Genomic DNA, 14,167 nt, shown 5'->3' with positions numbered 1-14,167 from the left:
TACTTGTTGAATGAATGAGTGAATGAACCTTGCTTTGGTAGCATCTGTCTTGATTTCATAGTTAACTCTTAGGGGGCAGGCTGATTTCCAGGTTTTTGTGAAGCCATATTGAGGACTCCATTACCTCCAGATTAATTTTCATTAATGGAGCTTCCCACTCAGAAGTCTTTGGCAGTTTTTCATTACCTGCAGAATAAAACCAGATTTAATATTAGCATAACTACTGCCATCTGACTCATCTTATCTTACTCTGCCTTTCTCTTTTATTATCTTCCAGATAAATCTGTTTCTACCAGACTAGTATGCTTACAAAAGGCTGTTTTTCCCCCCACCTTTTTTCACTCTTACCATTCCTTATTTGGAATGCCCTCCCTTTCCCTTCCTCTAACTCTATCTAAAGCATTTTGTGGAACCCAGCTTAGTTCCCTCCTTCCCCTTCCTTTTAGTTGTCTTTAACCATCCCAGCCCGTATTCATCTCCTTCCCATTAAGTTCTGTGCTGTATATTGTCTGTAATGCTGATTTGGCAGTTTTGCTGCTTTGAATTATAGTTGTTTTGAATGATTGACACATCTTTACTGAGGGCTATGTGTATAAATTGTTCTGCTAACAGTGGTGAATTATAAAGTTTTGAAAAGCCAAGATGCTGAGTGTATGCTTGTCTTATGTTATTTGTATCCACCGTGATGATTTGTACTTAATGTTAGCTTAAGGTAGTGGCTCTCAACCTTGGCAGCACATGAGAATCACATGAAGAAGCTTTTATAAAATTCTGATACCCAGGTTCTACCCCAGATCTATTATATCAGAATCTCTGTGGGTGGAATCCAGGCATCAGTAATTTTAAAGCTCCCAGGTGGTTCTAAATGTATAGCCTTTGTTCAGAACTACAGGCTTAAGGCAAAATGGAATTTGTTGGCTTCTTTCACCATTCTCCTTTTTGCCTTTATCTTTAGTACTCACATCGGTGCCTGGGACCCAGTAAAGTGTTGTTTGTTTTGTTTTGTGTGAATTGGTAAATACAAAGACCTGAACTTTTAAAGAAGTTTACTCAAAATTCAATGACATTTAGGCATTTGCTTAGGGAAAGAAAGTTAAGTATATGGTATGTCTAAGTCTGTTTCATGTTACCTCCTTTGGAGTCTTAAAATAGTACTAGATATATGAGCAGGTATAGTCACAGATGAAGAAAGTAAGACCCAAGCAATTAAGTGCTAAAGCTGGCATGTGAAACCAGGTCTGACTCCTAATGATTTTGAAAAAAAAGTAAAATTGGTAAAAAGATACACGTTTAAGTTAGAAATACCATGACATGCCAGATAATGCACCAGATCTTAAAGGCAAAATGCTTCTTGCTTCCCACTGCTTTTATTTCCATCCAACATGGGCTCTCATGGTTGAACTCTACCCTTTTGGACTTGGCGTTTGCACCATTGCTCTCTTGCAGCTGAATTTCAAGGTGTTTAGGGTGGATTTTCCCCTAATTTCTTGATTTGGTCTGACTGTTTCCAAAACAATACTCACTGTATCTGGCCCCTTGGAACTTTTTACCATCTGCCCAATCACCTAGAGTAGGGCATGAGAATGTGTGTATTCTAACACATTTAAACTCCTAAGCAGCAAGTTGCTTACATGATCCTTTCATTCTTTTTTTTTCTTTTTTCTAACTTAGAACAATATATCTCAGACTTTTATACTTCCTCGGTTCTTCCTCTGCTTAAGCTAGACAGTCCTTTCCCTCCTTATGTATATCAACACTGTTTTACATTTAAGATAAGACAGCTTTTTAAATCTTTACTGAGATTGAGCAGCCAATACTTAATTTTTTTTTCTGTTTAGTAGTTGATAACTTAAGGCTTATCACTTACTTTGAACTTCTAAATGAACACTTAAAATATACACTTGGAAATCTTTTTACTGACCTTCTGGATGTCTTGTATTAGAAGAGTCCAGAATGAGGACTAAGGAATGATTTCCTTCTAATTTGTTGCATAGAAAACTTGTAAATTAAAAAGGAGTGGTTGGGAAAGATAACTAGAAAATAAAATACAACCTATACTTTGGTTCTTATATGTTGTAAATTTTATGGTTAAGTATGTTGTTTTATGTGCTATTATACTAGGTGGCATAAAATACAGTAATGACCTATGTTAAAGAAAAATTACTCTGATATTTGTTGAAATGATAAGAAGACTTTATTCAGTACTTTTGCATTGGGGGAGAGAGATTGAGTTCAGCTCCAAATAAAGCAAAGACTGCTGGGGATTTATAGCCAGCAAGCAAAATGAAGTGGTCAGGAGAGGGAAAATTGCTGCTAAGGGCAGATTGAGGATTTACATACCAAAGGTGGAGCATGAGGAATTTGATATCAAGAATGGGGGAATTCTCATTCAACTATGGGATTCTTGCTAAAATTGGGCTAGGCAGGCCATAGACAAGACTGAGATCAAGGCCTAGTTGAGAAGAGTGCTCAGCGGAGCCTGACTAAAGTTTGCTCAAAGAGAGAGTCTTTGGCCCTCTGTGTGTGTTATTAATTACTTTAATAGATTTTTAAGCAGTTATTCCTTAGAGTGGGTAGAACTTTTAAAAATGAAATTGCCCTACTTAAACTTGCCAGCCTTCCCTACCTATTTGTCTATATCCAACAAAACTTATAATTGATTACTAATGGAGAAGACAGTTTCTAAGAAGTACTTAAAATGGCTTTTAAAAGAGTTAACGTAAAACAAATTATTTGGCAGTGTCACCATCTTTTTATAGTGTTGATCCTAATTTAAGACATAGCTATATGCTTTTTAACCTTAGCTTTTGCTGATAATGATAAATCAAAATAAAAGTATATACATCTCATATTTAATTTCTAAATGCATTCTAAACCTTTATAGTATCTCCCAGTCTAAACTGAGAAAATAATATTTAGCTTATTTGGAATCTAAAAAAATATAGCTAACAGTTAGTTAGTGAAACTACTATTCCATTTGGTCCTGGAGATCACCGAAAATGTTTTTTTCCTCAAAATACAGCCCCAAATTAAATTCTCACTAGCCTCTGAGAACTCAGCCAGCAGGGATTTTGTTTGATACAAGCACTGAAACTGGAATTCTAGAGCTAGTTTGATACTGAAATATATGCATGTCAACATCTTGGGACTTACACCTATTAAATTATTGCCCCAGGCAGTTATTGTTGAGAGACTGAAAGCCTTAGAACCAGACCGAAGAATGAACCACACTGAGGCAAAGTGTGTGTTTTGTTTTGTTTTTTAAAGATTCTTTCCTCTTGTTAAAATAATATCCTAGGGGGAGAGAGGGATGAATAGGCAAAGAACAGAGATTTCTCAGGGCAGTAAAAATACTTGTATGATTCTGTAATGGTGGATATGTGTCATACATCTGTCCAAATCCATAGAATGTGCACCACAAAGCGTGAACCCTATTGTAAACTATAGGCTTTAGGTGATAATGTGTCAGTGTAGATTCATCGATTGTAAGAAATGTACCACTCTGGTGGGGATGTTAATAATGGAGGAGACTGGGCCTTTGAGGAGATAGGATATATGGGAAGTCTCTGTTGTTTCTCTCAACTTTGCTGTAAACCTAAAATTGCTCTTAGAAAAAATATTCTTAAAATACAAAATAATGATAATAATGACAACTATAACATCCTAAATGTCTTCAAATAGGAAAAACTCCCTTAAGAAATAAACAGTGAATTCTGTGCAAATAGAGCTTACTTCATAGTAGGATAAGAATAAGGTATAAAAATACGTATTTACAAAAGCATGATTTACTATTTTTTGAGGTACAGTCTGGTTGAAAACACAAGTAAACTTCGAAGGATGTGTTATCAGCGGGAAGGTATAGCTCAGTGGTAGAGTGCATGCTTAGCATGCACAGGATCCTGGGCTCAATCCCTAGTACCTCCTCTAAAAATAAGTAAATAAGTAAACCTAATTACTTCCCCCTCAAAAAAAAAAAAAGAAGATAAACTAAAATTTAAAAATTAACATTTTAAAATAACTATACTTCAATAAAAATTTATTTAAAAAAAGGAAGATGAGTTATCACTTTAAAGCAAAGTGAAATAATCATTTGGGAAAACTTTTTTTGATTAGTAAAAAAGTTGTTGCTGTTTATAGTTCTTGATGAAGATTGTAATGATGGAGAATACTAGGTGACTAAGACCCAAAGAATTTCTGGAAAAGAGGAATTATTTTCTCAACAATTTGAAGGGTTTGTTCAGTTTGATAATTTAAAGCAGCAGTTAATCTTGCTGTGACCAGGTAACTATAGCTAACATTTACTGAGCCTCCATATTTTATTTTAAGTGTTTTACCAAGGACTTGTCATATATTATCTTACTTAATTTTCAGAACAATCCCAAGAAGTGTATACTGTCCCACTTTAGGGAGAGGGTGTGATTCAGAGACTAAGAGACTGAAATTCAAATCCATATCTGTCCAACTCCAGAGCCTGTATCTTTCCATTTTGCTGTTGTGCCTCATAACAATATTAAAAACTAAGCTCACTTCCTTAGTGTCATTTTGTTCAGAAGGGATTTTGTAAACATTTACTAATTACCTATCTGCCATTTAGTTTGCTAGGACCTATATAATATAGAAAAGGAAAGCAAGGCAGTTTGCCTAAAGAAAACTTAAGTCTTTGGAAACAGAATGATACCTATAGAACTAATTATCAACAGCAGTTACATTTTAGGTGCTATGATAAATGTTCCAAGTATGGTAGAAGTACTAAGAATTCTTGAGACTATAAAAAATGCGGAATACATCTTGGAAAGAAACAGAAGAACCCAACCCTAAAAGATAGAAATAATGTAGACAGGCAAAGATGAGGAGACAGGCACAACACTCAAGGACAGTGTGAGTAAAGGTCCAGAAATAAATACGCTAGTAGACTAATGAGGGCAATAAAGATTTTTGTAGATGTCTTTCTGGCAGAGGTTTGGCTCCTGGAGTGTACAAAATTTGGGCAGTATTAGCTGACTTGGACGTTGCTGATAATTGGACTGTGGATATTATCTAGTGAAAGATTTCTTCTTTGCCTGTCTAGAATTATCCACCCAACGTTCACAAAGAGCTGCAGTTGTTGAATTTCAACTTGAAGTCCTCTTGTCAAGGAAATCAGTAAAAAAGCTAGTTATGAATAGATGTAATGTTGAAATGTGTGGGGTCTGTTATTAAAAGATTATTAAGCTAAAAATCTGAGTTTTATAAATTTTGTAAATTTCTTTTTCTAGTATATTTTTAAAGTTTCTTAAATTTAACAAAATAAAGCAATTTCAGAAAAATGGGATACATTACTTTCTCAGTTTGATTTTTAACATTACAATACAGAAATCAGTAATATAAAAAGAAGTTTTGAATCTTGGAAGGATTTGGGTATTTTTATTTTCCTTTTTGGAGAGGTGTAACGATAAGGAGAATTGGAAGAAACTGAAATTTGGGAGAACTTATCTTTCAGTGATACTTTAAATAGACTTTAAATTCCCCCCTTTTACATTAGAAACATAGTATAATGGAATCCATACAATTAGCATTATTGGAATATTTAAATATATGAAGGAGTGGAATTGTGTATGAGACTTGAGTTACTCTCTCTTTAAAATATACATGAAATTATACCCTTTACTGCAGATACTATTAGATGAATGCTATGTACAGTGAAACTATTACTTTATGGAATAGGAATAATTTTTTTTAAGCAGAGTGAAGTTTTCATTCAACTAAAACCTCCATGTCAGCGATTCTCAATTACGTAGCGGATTACATGCCTCCCTCCATGGGATATATACCTAAAGAAAGTGGGGAACTTTCTTTCCCCATGTCAATCTTGTGAATGACTGAATTACTGTTACTGAAATTTTCATCCCTTATTTGTATTGCAGCAAAAATATTTTTGTAATCACTAACTGCTTAGCCATTTCTCTTTCCTTTTTTGCTTGTACCAGTGATTTTGTTTACTTCTATTCAATTTCATCTTGTTAGTTTTGACCCAGTTTTGAGGCTGGATGATAAAATTTTGACTTTTAATGTTATTATTTATCATTTTATTTATCCCTTCCAACTTTGTGTCAACTGCAGCTTTTACAAGAAATGCTTTGTCTCAATTCCTTGTTAAAAAAAAAATTTGAAAAGGACTAGGCCAAATTCATGAGACCACACTAAAGATAATCCTCCCAAATTTTAATACCTGTTACTACTACATAGTATAGTTGATTGTCTAGTTCAGTGCCACCCCTTTATAAGTGTGTGACCTTGGACAAGACACTTATACTCTCTTAACCTGTTCCTTCATTTAAAATAGGGATAATAAATAGTCTTCTTCCCTGCCTATTTTAATGAGCTGTTTTAAGATCAAAAGAGAGATTATAAAAGAGTTTTGTAAACAATGAAATAGTATTCATTCATTTATATTCCTAGCATGTGCCAGGTCTCAGTCCTGGTTATACAACAGTGAACAGACATAACGAATTCTTATACTCTATGCCAGAAATTGGCAAATCTGGTCACTGCTGTTTTTGTATGGCCTACGAGCTAATGTGTTTCAAATGGTTAGGAAAAAAACAAAAGAAGAAGAATGTTTCATGATGTGAAACTTACATGAAATACAAATTGCAGTGTCTAAAATAATGTGTTTAACTCAGTGGGGGTAATCCTTTCACAGTATACAAGTATATCAGGATATCACATCGACCAATAGGCACATGAAAAAATGCTCAGTATATATAATTATCAGAGAAATGCAAATCAAAACTACAATCAAGTATCACCTCACACCAGTCAGAATGGCCATCATTAAAAAGTCCACAAACGATAAATGCTGGAAAAGGTCTGAGAACAGGGAACCCTCCTATACTGTTGGTGGGAGTATATAGAAGTCAGGAAGTCAGAAAAGGGTACTTGAGTAGATGACATTTGAACTGAGATTTGAATGAAGAAGGAAGTGAACCCTCTAATAGAAGAGCATTTCTGGTAAAAGGAACAAAAATTATAATAGCCCTGAGGCAGGAGTATAGCTGTAGGGCTAGGAGCTAAACAGTAGGAAAATGGGGAAGGGCAGACCAAATTATAAATAGCCTTGGAGACCAAGGAGCAGACCTCAGATTTTGTCATGATTACATAAATGTATCATTACAATTTCTATTACTTCAAGGTATTTTTATGGTACTGTTATAGTGACAAATCAACTTAACACTTCAAAGTCTTATCTTCAAAGACTGTCAAATGTTTTTCTAATGCTAAGTATGGTCATCCCATTGAGGAAGATTTGTTCAAGCCCCCCTCCTCCAAGATGCCAAACTCCGAGGATGCTCAAGTCCCTTATGTAAAATGGCATAGTGTTTGTGTGTAACTTAAGCACATCCTACTATATATTTTAAATCATCTCTAGATTACTTATAGTACCTAATACAATGTAAGTGCTATGTAAATAATTGCCAGTGTGTGGCAAATTCAAGTTTTGCTTTTTGGAACCTTTTGGATTTTTTTTCTCAAATATTTTCAATCCTTGGATGCACAACCCACAAACACAGAGGGTCACCTGTAATCCATCTTTTTTAGTAGCTCTCAGTAAGTAACATGGGGATTGTTTACCATGACTGTGTTTTAGGATCCCATGTTGGCATTTAATTATGACCACATTTCTTTTAACTGCTCATTTAGAGCTTCACTCTTGCCATAGCATATTTATCTTCAAATCTCTATACTTTCATTTAAAAACTGGGAGATGCTTTGGTTTCTTTAATTGGACATTTCTCCTGTTCTTGATATTCTCAAATAATTTTTAAATTATTTATTGTATAGGGAATGTTGGCATGCCCCTTTTGTGATTTTTAAAAAGTTTTAAAATTATTTTTTTATACAAATAATTTATATTCATTGTACAACTTTGACCATAAAGATAAGTCAAAAAAGGGAAGAAGACTATCTTTTGTAATACTATCAGAGATAGTCCCAGTTAAAATTTAGCAGCTGTACATATATGTAAATATATACTTTTAAGAAACAAGAATTCATCATTTTGCAACCTTTTCACTCAGTAACATAATAAATATTGACCTATGTCAAAAGATAGGACATTTCTCAAACATTTTTACTTTCAGGACCCCTATACACTCTTAGAAATCGAGTTTCTTTTTTCCCCAGTTGTACTGAGACATACAGCACTTTAAGGTGTACAGCATACAATTTGACCTACATACATCATGAAATGATTATCACATAAGTTTAGAGAACATCCATCCTCTCATATAGATACAAAGTTAAAGGAATAGTAATACAATTTTTTTTCAATTTTTTCTTGTGATGAAAACTCTGAGGATTTACTCTTAACTTTCATATATAACATACAACAGTGTCAATTATATTTATCATCTTGTACATTACATACGTAGTACAAATTTATCTTATAACTGGAGTTTGTACCTTTTGACTGCCTTCATCCAATTCTCCCTCTTCCCACCCCCTGTCTCTGGGAACCACAAATCTGATCTCTTTGTCTATGAGTTTGTTTTTGAAGTATAATTGACCTGTAACACAACGTTAGTTTCTGTTATATAGCATGGTAATTCAGTATTTCTTTCTATACATTTCAAAATGATCATCACAATAAATCTAGTTACGGTATGTCACCATGTAAAATGCTACATAGTTATTAATGATATTTCCCACACTACATTTTCATTCCTTTCACTGATTTATTACAACTGAAAATTTGTGCCTCTTAATCTCCCTCACCTATTCTTTCCTCCCCCCATTCCCTCCCTTCTGGCAACCACCTGTTTGTTCCCTGTGTCTGTGACTGTTTCTGATTTGTTTTTTTGGATTCCACTTCCATTTCACTTTTGGATAAGTGAAATTATACAATATTTGTTTTCCTCTGACTGATTTATTTCACTTAGCGTAATACCCTCTAGGTCCATCCATGTTGTTGCAAATGGCAAGTTTTCATTGTTTTTTACAGCTGAGTAATACTCCATTGTACGTATATTATGTGTGTGTGTGTGTGTGTGTGTATCTTACATCTTCTTTATCCATTCATTTAGAATGCTTCCATATCTTGGCTATTGTAAATAATGCTGCAGTGAATTTATGGATGATCTTTTCTCATTAGTGCTTTCATAGAAATTGAGTTTTTATTTTTGTGGTTTATATGTATTAGATATTAAAACTTAGAGATTTTTAAAACATTAATTCATTTAAAAACAACAGTGATAAATTTATTGCATGTGTTAACATGATTAGTTTTTTGGGTTTTTTAACACTTTATTTTTGAAAACACAAAAAGAATCAGTGGGAAAAGTAGCATTATTTTACATTATGCAAATCTTTTTAATATCTCCATTCCATTTGTTGTTCTATGTTGTCTTTGTAGGTATTATTCCCTTTGCATGGAATGCTCTCCTTGGTATATACTCATCCTCCAATCCAGCTCAAACATCACTGCCTTTGACGACCACCCCATCCCCTCCTTAGATGCATGTTTAGAGTTGCACCTTCCTTTGTGCTTCATTGTGCCTTTTAATGCTTGCTATATTACTATTTAGGTGACAGAGCCTTGAGTACAGTGACTAGTGTCTTATTCGGTATTTAATCTTTACTTACTGACATTTCTTTTCTTAGCTGCTCAGTAAATGTTTGCTGAATGGATGTACTGTTTCTTTTTTACATGCAGTGTCAGTTTGTCCATTATCCAAATGTCTGTTATTTCAGTTACAGCAATTCTGTCATTTTGTAACTTTTGATAATTTGGGGATAACTTCAGAAGTATTAGTAACTTGAATTTTCTGTTTGGTAACTATTATTATGCATTCAAACATTAATAAGTATGTAAAATATGACTGGCTTTATTCATTTTAGGGAAGATGCTTTTGAGTAGTATATAAATATATTTTTGAACCGCATACATTTCAATTTTCCTGACTGAGGGGAGTTTCACAATTACATAAGGATTATGGGAAATGTGCCTTGACAAAGTGAAATAGATCATAGCTGCTCAGCAGACTTACCACAAATACACTAAAAACAGAGGTTTGCTATACAAAATAGGTTTGCTATTTTCTGAAGTAAGTGATTGATAGCAACTATTGAGAGCACAGAAACATGATTGTGTACATGCTAAAGCAGATACACACAGTTGGAAATCTGTATTGAAACTATTAGTCCTACATAGTATAACTCTCACGACTTGAGCAGCATTTCTTACTTCCTAATTGAAACCCCTCTTTCTGTTGTTGTTGCTTAGTAATATAAGAGCTTTATCGAGTATTTCCACTTAATCTCTACCAGTTTTTATTCCAGAAAAATAATGTATTATCTATAATTACCCTGTCACGGCAGGGTTCTCAAATTTCATGTGCATGAGAATATCCTAGAGTGTTTGTGGTATGGATTCCACATCCTTGCTTCCACATAGTCTACATATAAGTTTTGTCTTTTGAGCCTTAGTAAGTTATATAGAGTTTTATAGCTCAAGAAATTTTGCAGATCTCCTCATCTTTTTTTAGGAGTTGGATTATTATGAGGAAACTTAGGACCAAAAAAGGTTAGTAATGTTTCCAAGATCATAAACTTAGTTACTGGATCTATAGAGCCAGTAATTAGAATCCAGGGTTTCCATTCTACCTTGCTCCGTAAATCAGTAGGCCTTTTTGACTGAAAAGATGTTTGGCTCTGGAGCAGCTTTTCTTTTACTCTTTGTAGGATAAGAGCAAAGTCACCTAAGATCTTCCGTATAAACCTGGGGATACTAAAGTCGTAAAGTATTTCTTTTTCTAATTCTCTTTTGAGTCCCAGCTTTATTTTCCAAAGACTCTTAAAAGTCTTTTTTGGTTGCTTTTTTTCCTTAACGGTGGTAAGACTCTGATGGTAACTTTAATTTGATTGGGTCAACAAGAACTTTAAATTGTTTGAAAGAAATTAAGAAGTCAACAGAGGATGCCTATCTGGAAAGTAGAGCTCAGTTTATTGTTAGATACACCATGTTCCTCTGAGTTGCTCGTCATCAGTGAGTTGAATCTTCTTTATACACAATCAAGTATTAGAGAATTTCCAACATTCTTCCTCTCATAGTGTGTAAGAATTATACTTGAGAGATCCATTTGAGGTCAGTCCTATTATCATTGCTAACATTATTTTATATATGTGTGTGTATGTGTATACATATATCACCAAATGATATACTGAATTGTTTTTTTCTTTCATCTAGGTTTGTATATTCTTTGTATTTCATATTTTACTTGAAAAGAGTAATTTGTATGGCAGACTGAGCACATGGTTTACCTTACCTTTTATGTCAAAACTTTTAAAACAAAAAAATAGGAAAAAATGGAGTGGGAAGAGAAATAAATTAATAACAGTTTAAATAGTATGAGTGTCATTGGTGGACCAATTTTTTTTTTTTTTTTTAGCATTTCCTGGTAGAAAGGAGAATGGTTGAAAAACATGGGGGAAAAAATAAGATCAGAGGAAACACAGAAGAAAAACTCTTATGGACATAGGAGCCATTCTGAGGAGATCTATTTAAGGAGCAAGAAGGAAAGAACTCAGAACTGTCCTGGAGTAGATTAGTTGGGGAGTTGTTCTCTAAGCTTAGTGGACCATTTGTCTCCTCTTTTCATTCCCATTTGGGCTAAGCTGCAGACAAATAGCATTTGTCCTCAGAATATAGCATTGAGAATGAGCATTAGAAGCAGAGAGGCAAGGCAGTGCCCCAGGTAGCCTGTGGCCTCTAGGAGGCTCACTCAGAAGGTTATCTGCTCACATGCTCTCAAGCAGCAAGTCTACTCTTTCCCTCCCCTACAATGACTAGAAACAAACTACAGATAAACAGAACAGGCAAACTAAATTAGATTGAAAGAGGAGCAACATACATTTGTAGAAAACTAGTTACCATGAAAGAGAAGAACCAAACTCAGCAAACAGATCTAAATTCTTAGGAAACAGTTGCTAGAACAAGACTTTAAAATAAGTTCTTAGGAAGCAGTTGATAAAAGAAGACTTTAAAAATAAATATAGTTAATATCCTCAAAGAGACTCAAGAGATGCACACACACGCACATACACAAAATGAAAGTCTTAAAGGTTAAAAACAGAAGAGTTAAAATAATTCTGTGAATAGCAAAATGGGCACAGCCAAAGGCCATGTTAGTGAGTTGAAAAATGGAGCTGAAGAATTCTCCCCATACAAAGTATAAAATGACCAAAAAAGATAAAATATAGGAGAAAAAACAGATACGCAAGTTAGACTCTAACATTTATGTGTCCATCTCTAACAGACCAAAAAACAAAATGGCAGTAGTGGGCAGGAGAGGGAATTACAATGAATAGCAGAAGAAATATTTTCCACAGCATTCTTTAGGACCCTTAGTATAGTGTTGAATAGTTTAGGTGACGATAATCATCTTTGTCTTGCTTTTAAAATTAGTGACACTGCTTAGGTTTCATCATTATTAGGTATGCTGTAAAATTTTGGTGAATAACCCTTTATAAAGTTAAGGAAGTTTGTTCCTTCAGAAGCTAGTAATTTTATCGTTGTTCTATAATATTTGAATGAGTGCTGAATTTTGTCTTTTTTCCAGCATGAAGTAAGATGATCACAAGGTTTTGTTCCTTTAATTTATAAGTTACATTGACTTATTAGTATTGAGTCATCCTTGCATTGGGATAAACACCATAAGCATAAATTGGTATACTACCAAGTTCCTGATACTTTCTTTAGTTTTGCTTAAGTGTTCATAAATGAAATAGGATCATAGCTTTCTCTCTTTTTTTTTTTTTGACTGTGGTATATTTTGACCAAAAACTGATTGTTCAGCTTTTTAAAAAGAAAAATTCAAAATTAATCAAAGCAGCACATATCCCCACATCAGAACAAACCTATATCAATAATAAACACTTTGCAATGTTTTATGAAAAGAAAATCTGAAGGCTCCTAAACAGTAAAGATTTAAACAGGAAATTAAGAGATGTGATAAAAATTTTTGTAATCTTAATTTCTTCCCCTCATGTATGTTACTCTTCATAATTTCTTACTGTAAATTTTATTTCTCTTTAGGTACGCATAGCTGCTAAATTCATCACTCATGCACCCCCAGGGGAATTCAATGAAGTGTTCAATGGTGAGTAAAGATTAGTATTTAGTTATTTTAAACCCTCTTTAATTACATACAAGCACTTATTGAGTGCTTCCTGTCTCTTTAATCCTTACATTGTAGCTAGGGAAATCAAGATTCAGAGAAGTTAAATAACTTATCTAATATCACCCAGAAAGTGTCAGAGCTAGGTTTTAAACCCAGGTCTGAGTGAAAAGCATTCTCTTAACCCATAAATTAGGATACCTAGCTTATGTGAGAAAAGACTTAAAGTAGTTTAATATCGATAAATGTAGAAATGATATTAAATTGTTTTCATAGTTTATATCTGTCATTATAAATCATAGCTTAAATCCCCTCAGTGCTTTTACTCAGTAAGTGCCATAGCATAGGCACTTTGTAGAGCTACTGGGACTGAACTAACTGTATCTGGGAAGCCTGTTAAATATACAGATTCCAATGTTACCATCCTCTTTAAGATTCTCATTTGTTTTATCTGGCATGAGATGGGTAATCTGTTTTATGAAGTTCTCCCAGGTGATTCTGAATCACAGCCAGTTTGGGAACCACTATTCCAATATACTTACAACCTTCCATACTATTCACTGTCTTAACAAAACTTACAGAATAAAAAATGTAGATGAGGCATCTTGAACTTCATGATAATATCACTTATCATAATCCCTATTTAAGTTATAAATGAATTCATCTTAAAGTTCCCCTTCAGTAAAATCATAGTCTTTGTGCATTTTGGTTCAGTTTAGTGAATATTTACTTTGAAATTCTGGTTTTATGTTAGAAGATTACCTGCTTAGAGGAACTGTGTGCATCTGGCCCAGAGTCCCACATCAGTAATCCCCATTGGTTAAAATTAATGATGCAAAGGGAAAGTTACTGGGAAGATATATAAATATTATTTACAAGGGGTAAAATAATACAACAGAAGTAAATCTAGACATTCTTATAGACACAATTATGTGTCAGTTTTTGAGCACTAACAGCAAGACAAACATGCAGCTGTTCTTTCCCTCATGTTTCTTTCATATTGACCAAATATA

The 14,167-nt window shown here is 33.8% G+C and overlaps 1 protein-coding gene across 1 annotated transcript in view; it reads left to right on the top strand.

Annotated features, from left to right (window-relative positions):
- Positions 1-14,167, top strand: part of CAPZA1 (capping actin protein of muscle Z-line subunit alpha 1) — a 39,386-nt gene that overhangs the window by 8,046 nt on the left and 17,173 nt on the right. Inside the window, exon 2 of the mRNA XM_006217810.4 lies at positions 13,073-13,136. Coding sequence (XP_006217872.1) covers positions 13,073-13,136 — 64 coding nt within the window. The remainder of the gene's footprint in view (positions 1-13,072; positions 13,137-14,167) is intronic.

This window comes from Vicugna pacos, chromosome 9 (genome assembly GCF_048564905.1).
Source record: "Vicugna pacos chromosome 9, VicPac4, whole genome shotgun sequence".
Classification (NCBI taxonomy): Eukaryota; Metazoa; Chordata; class Mammalia; order Artiodactyla; family Camelidae; genus Vicugna; species Vicugna pacos.
This window is presented reverse-complemented; position numbering and strand designations above follow the sequence as displayed.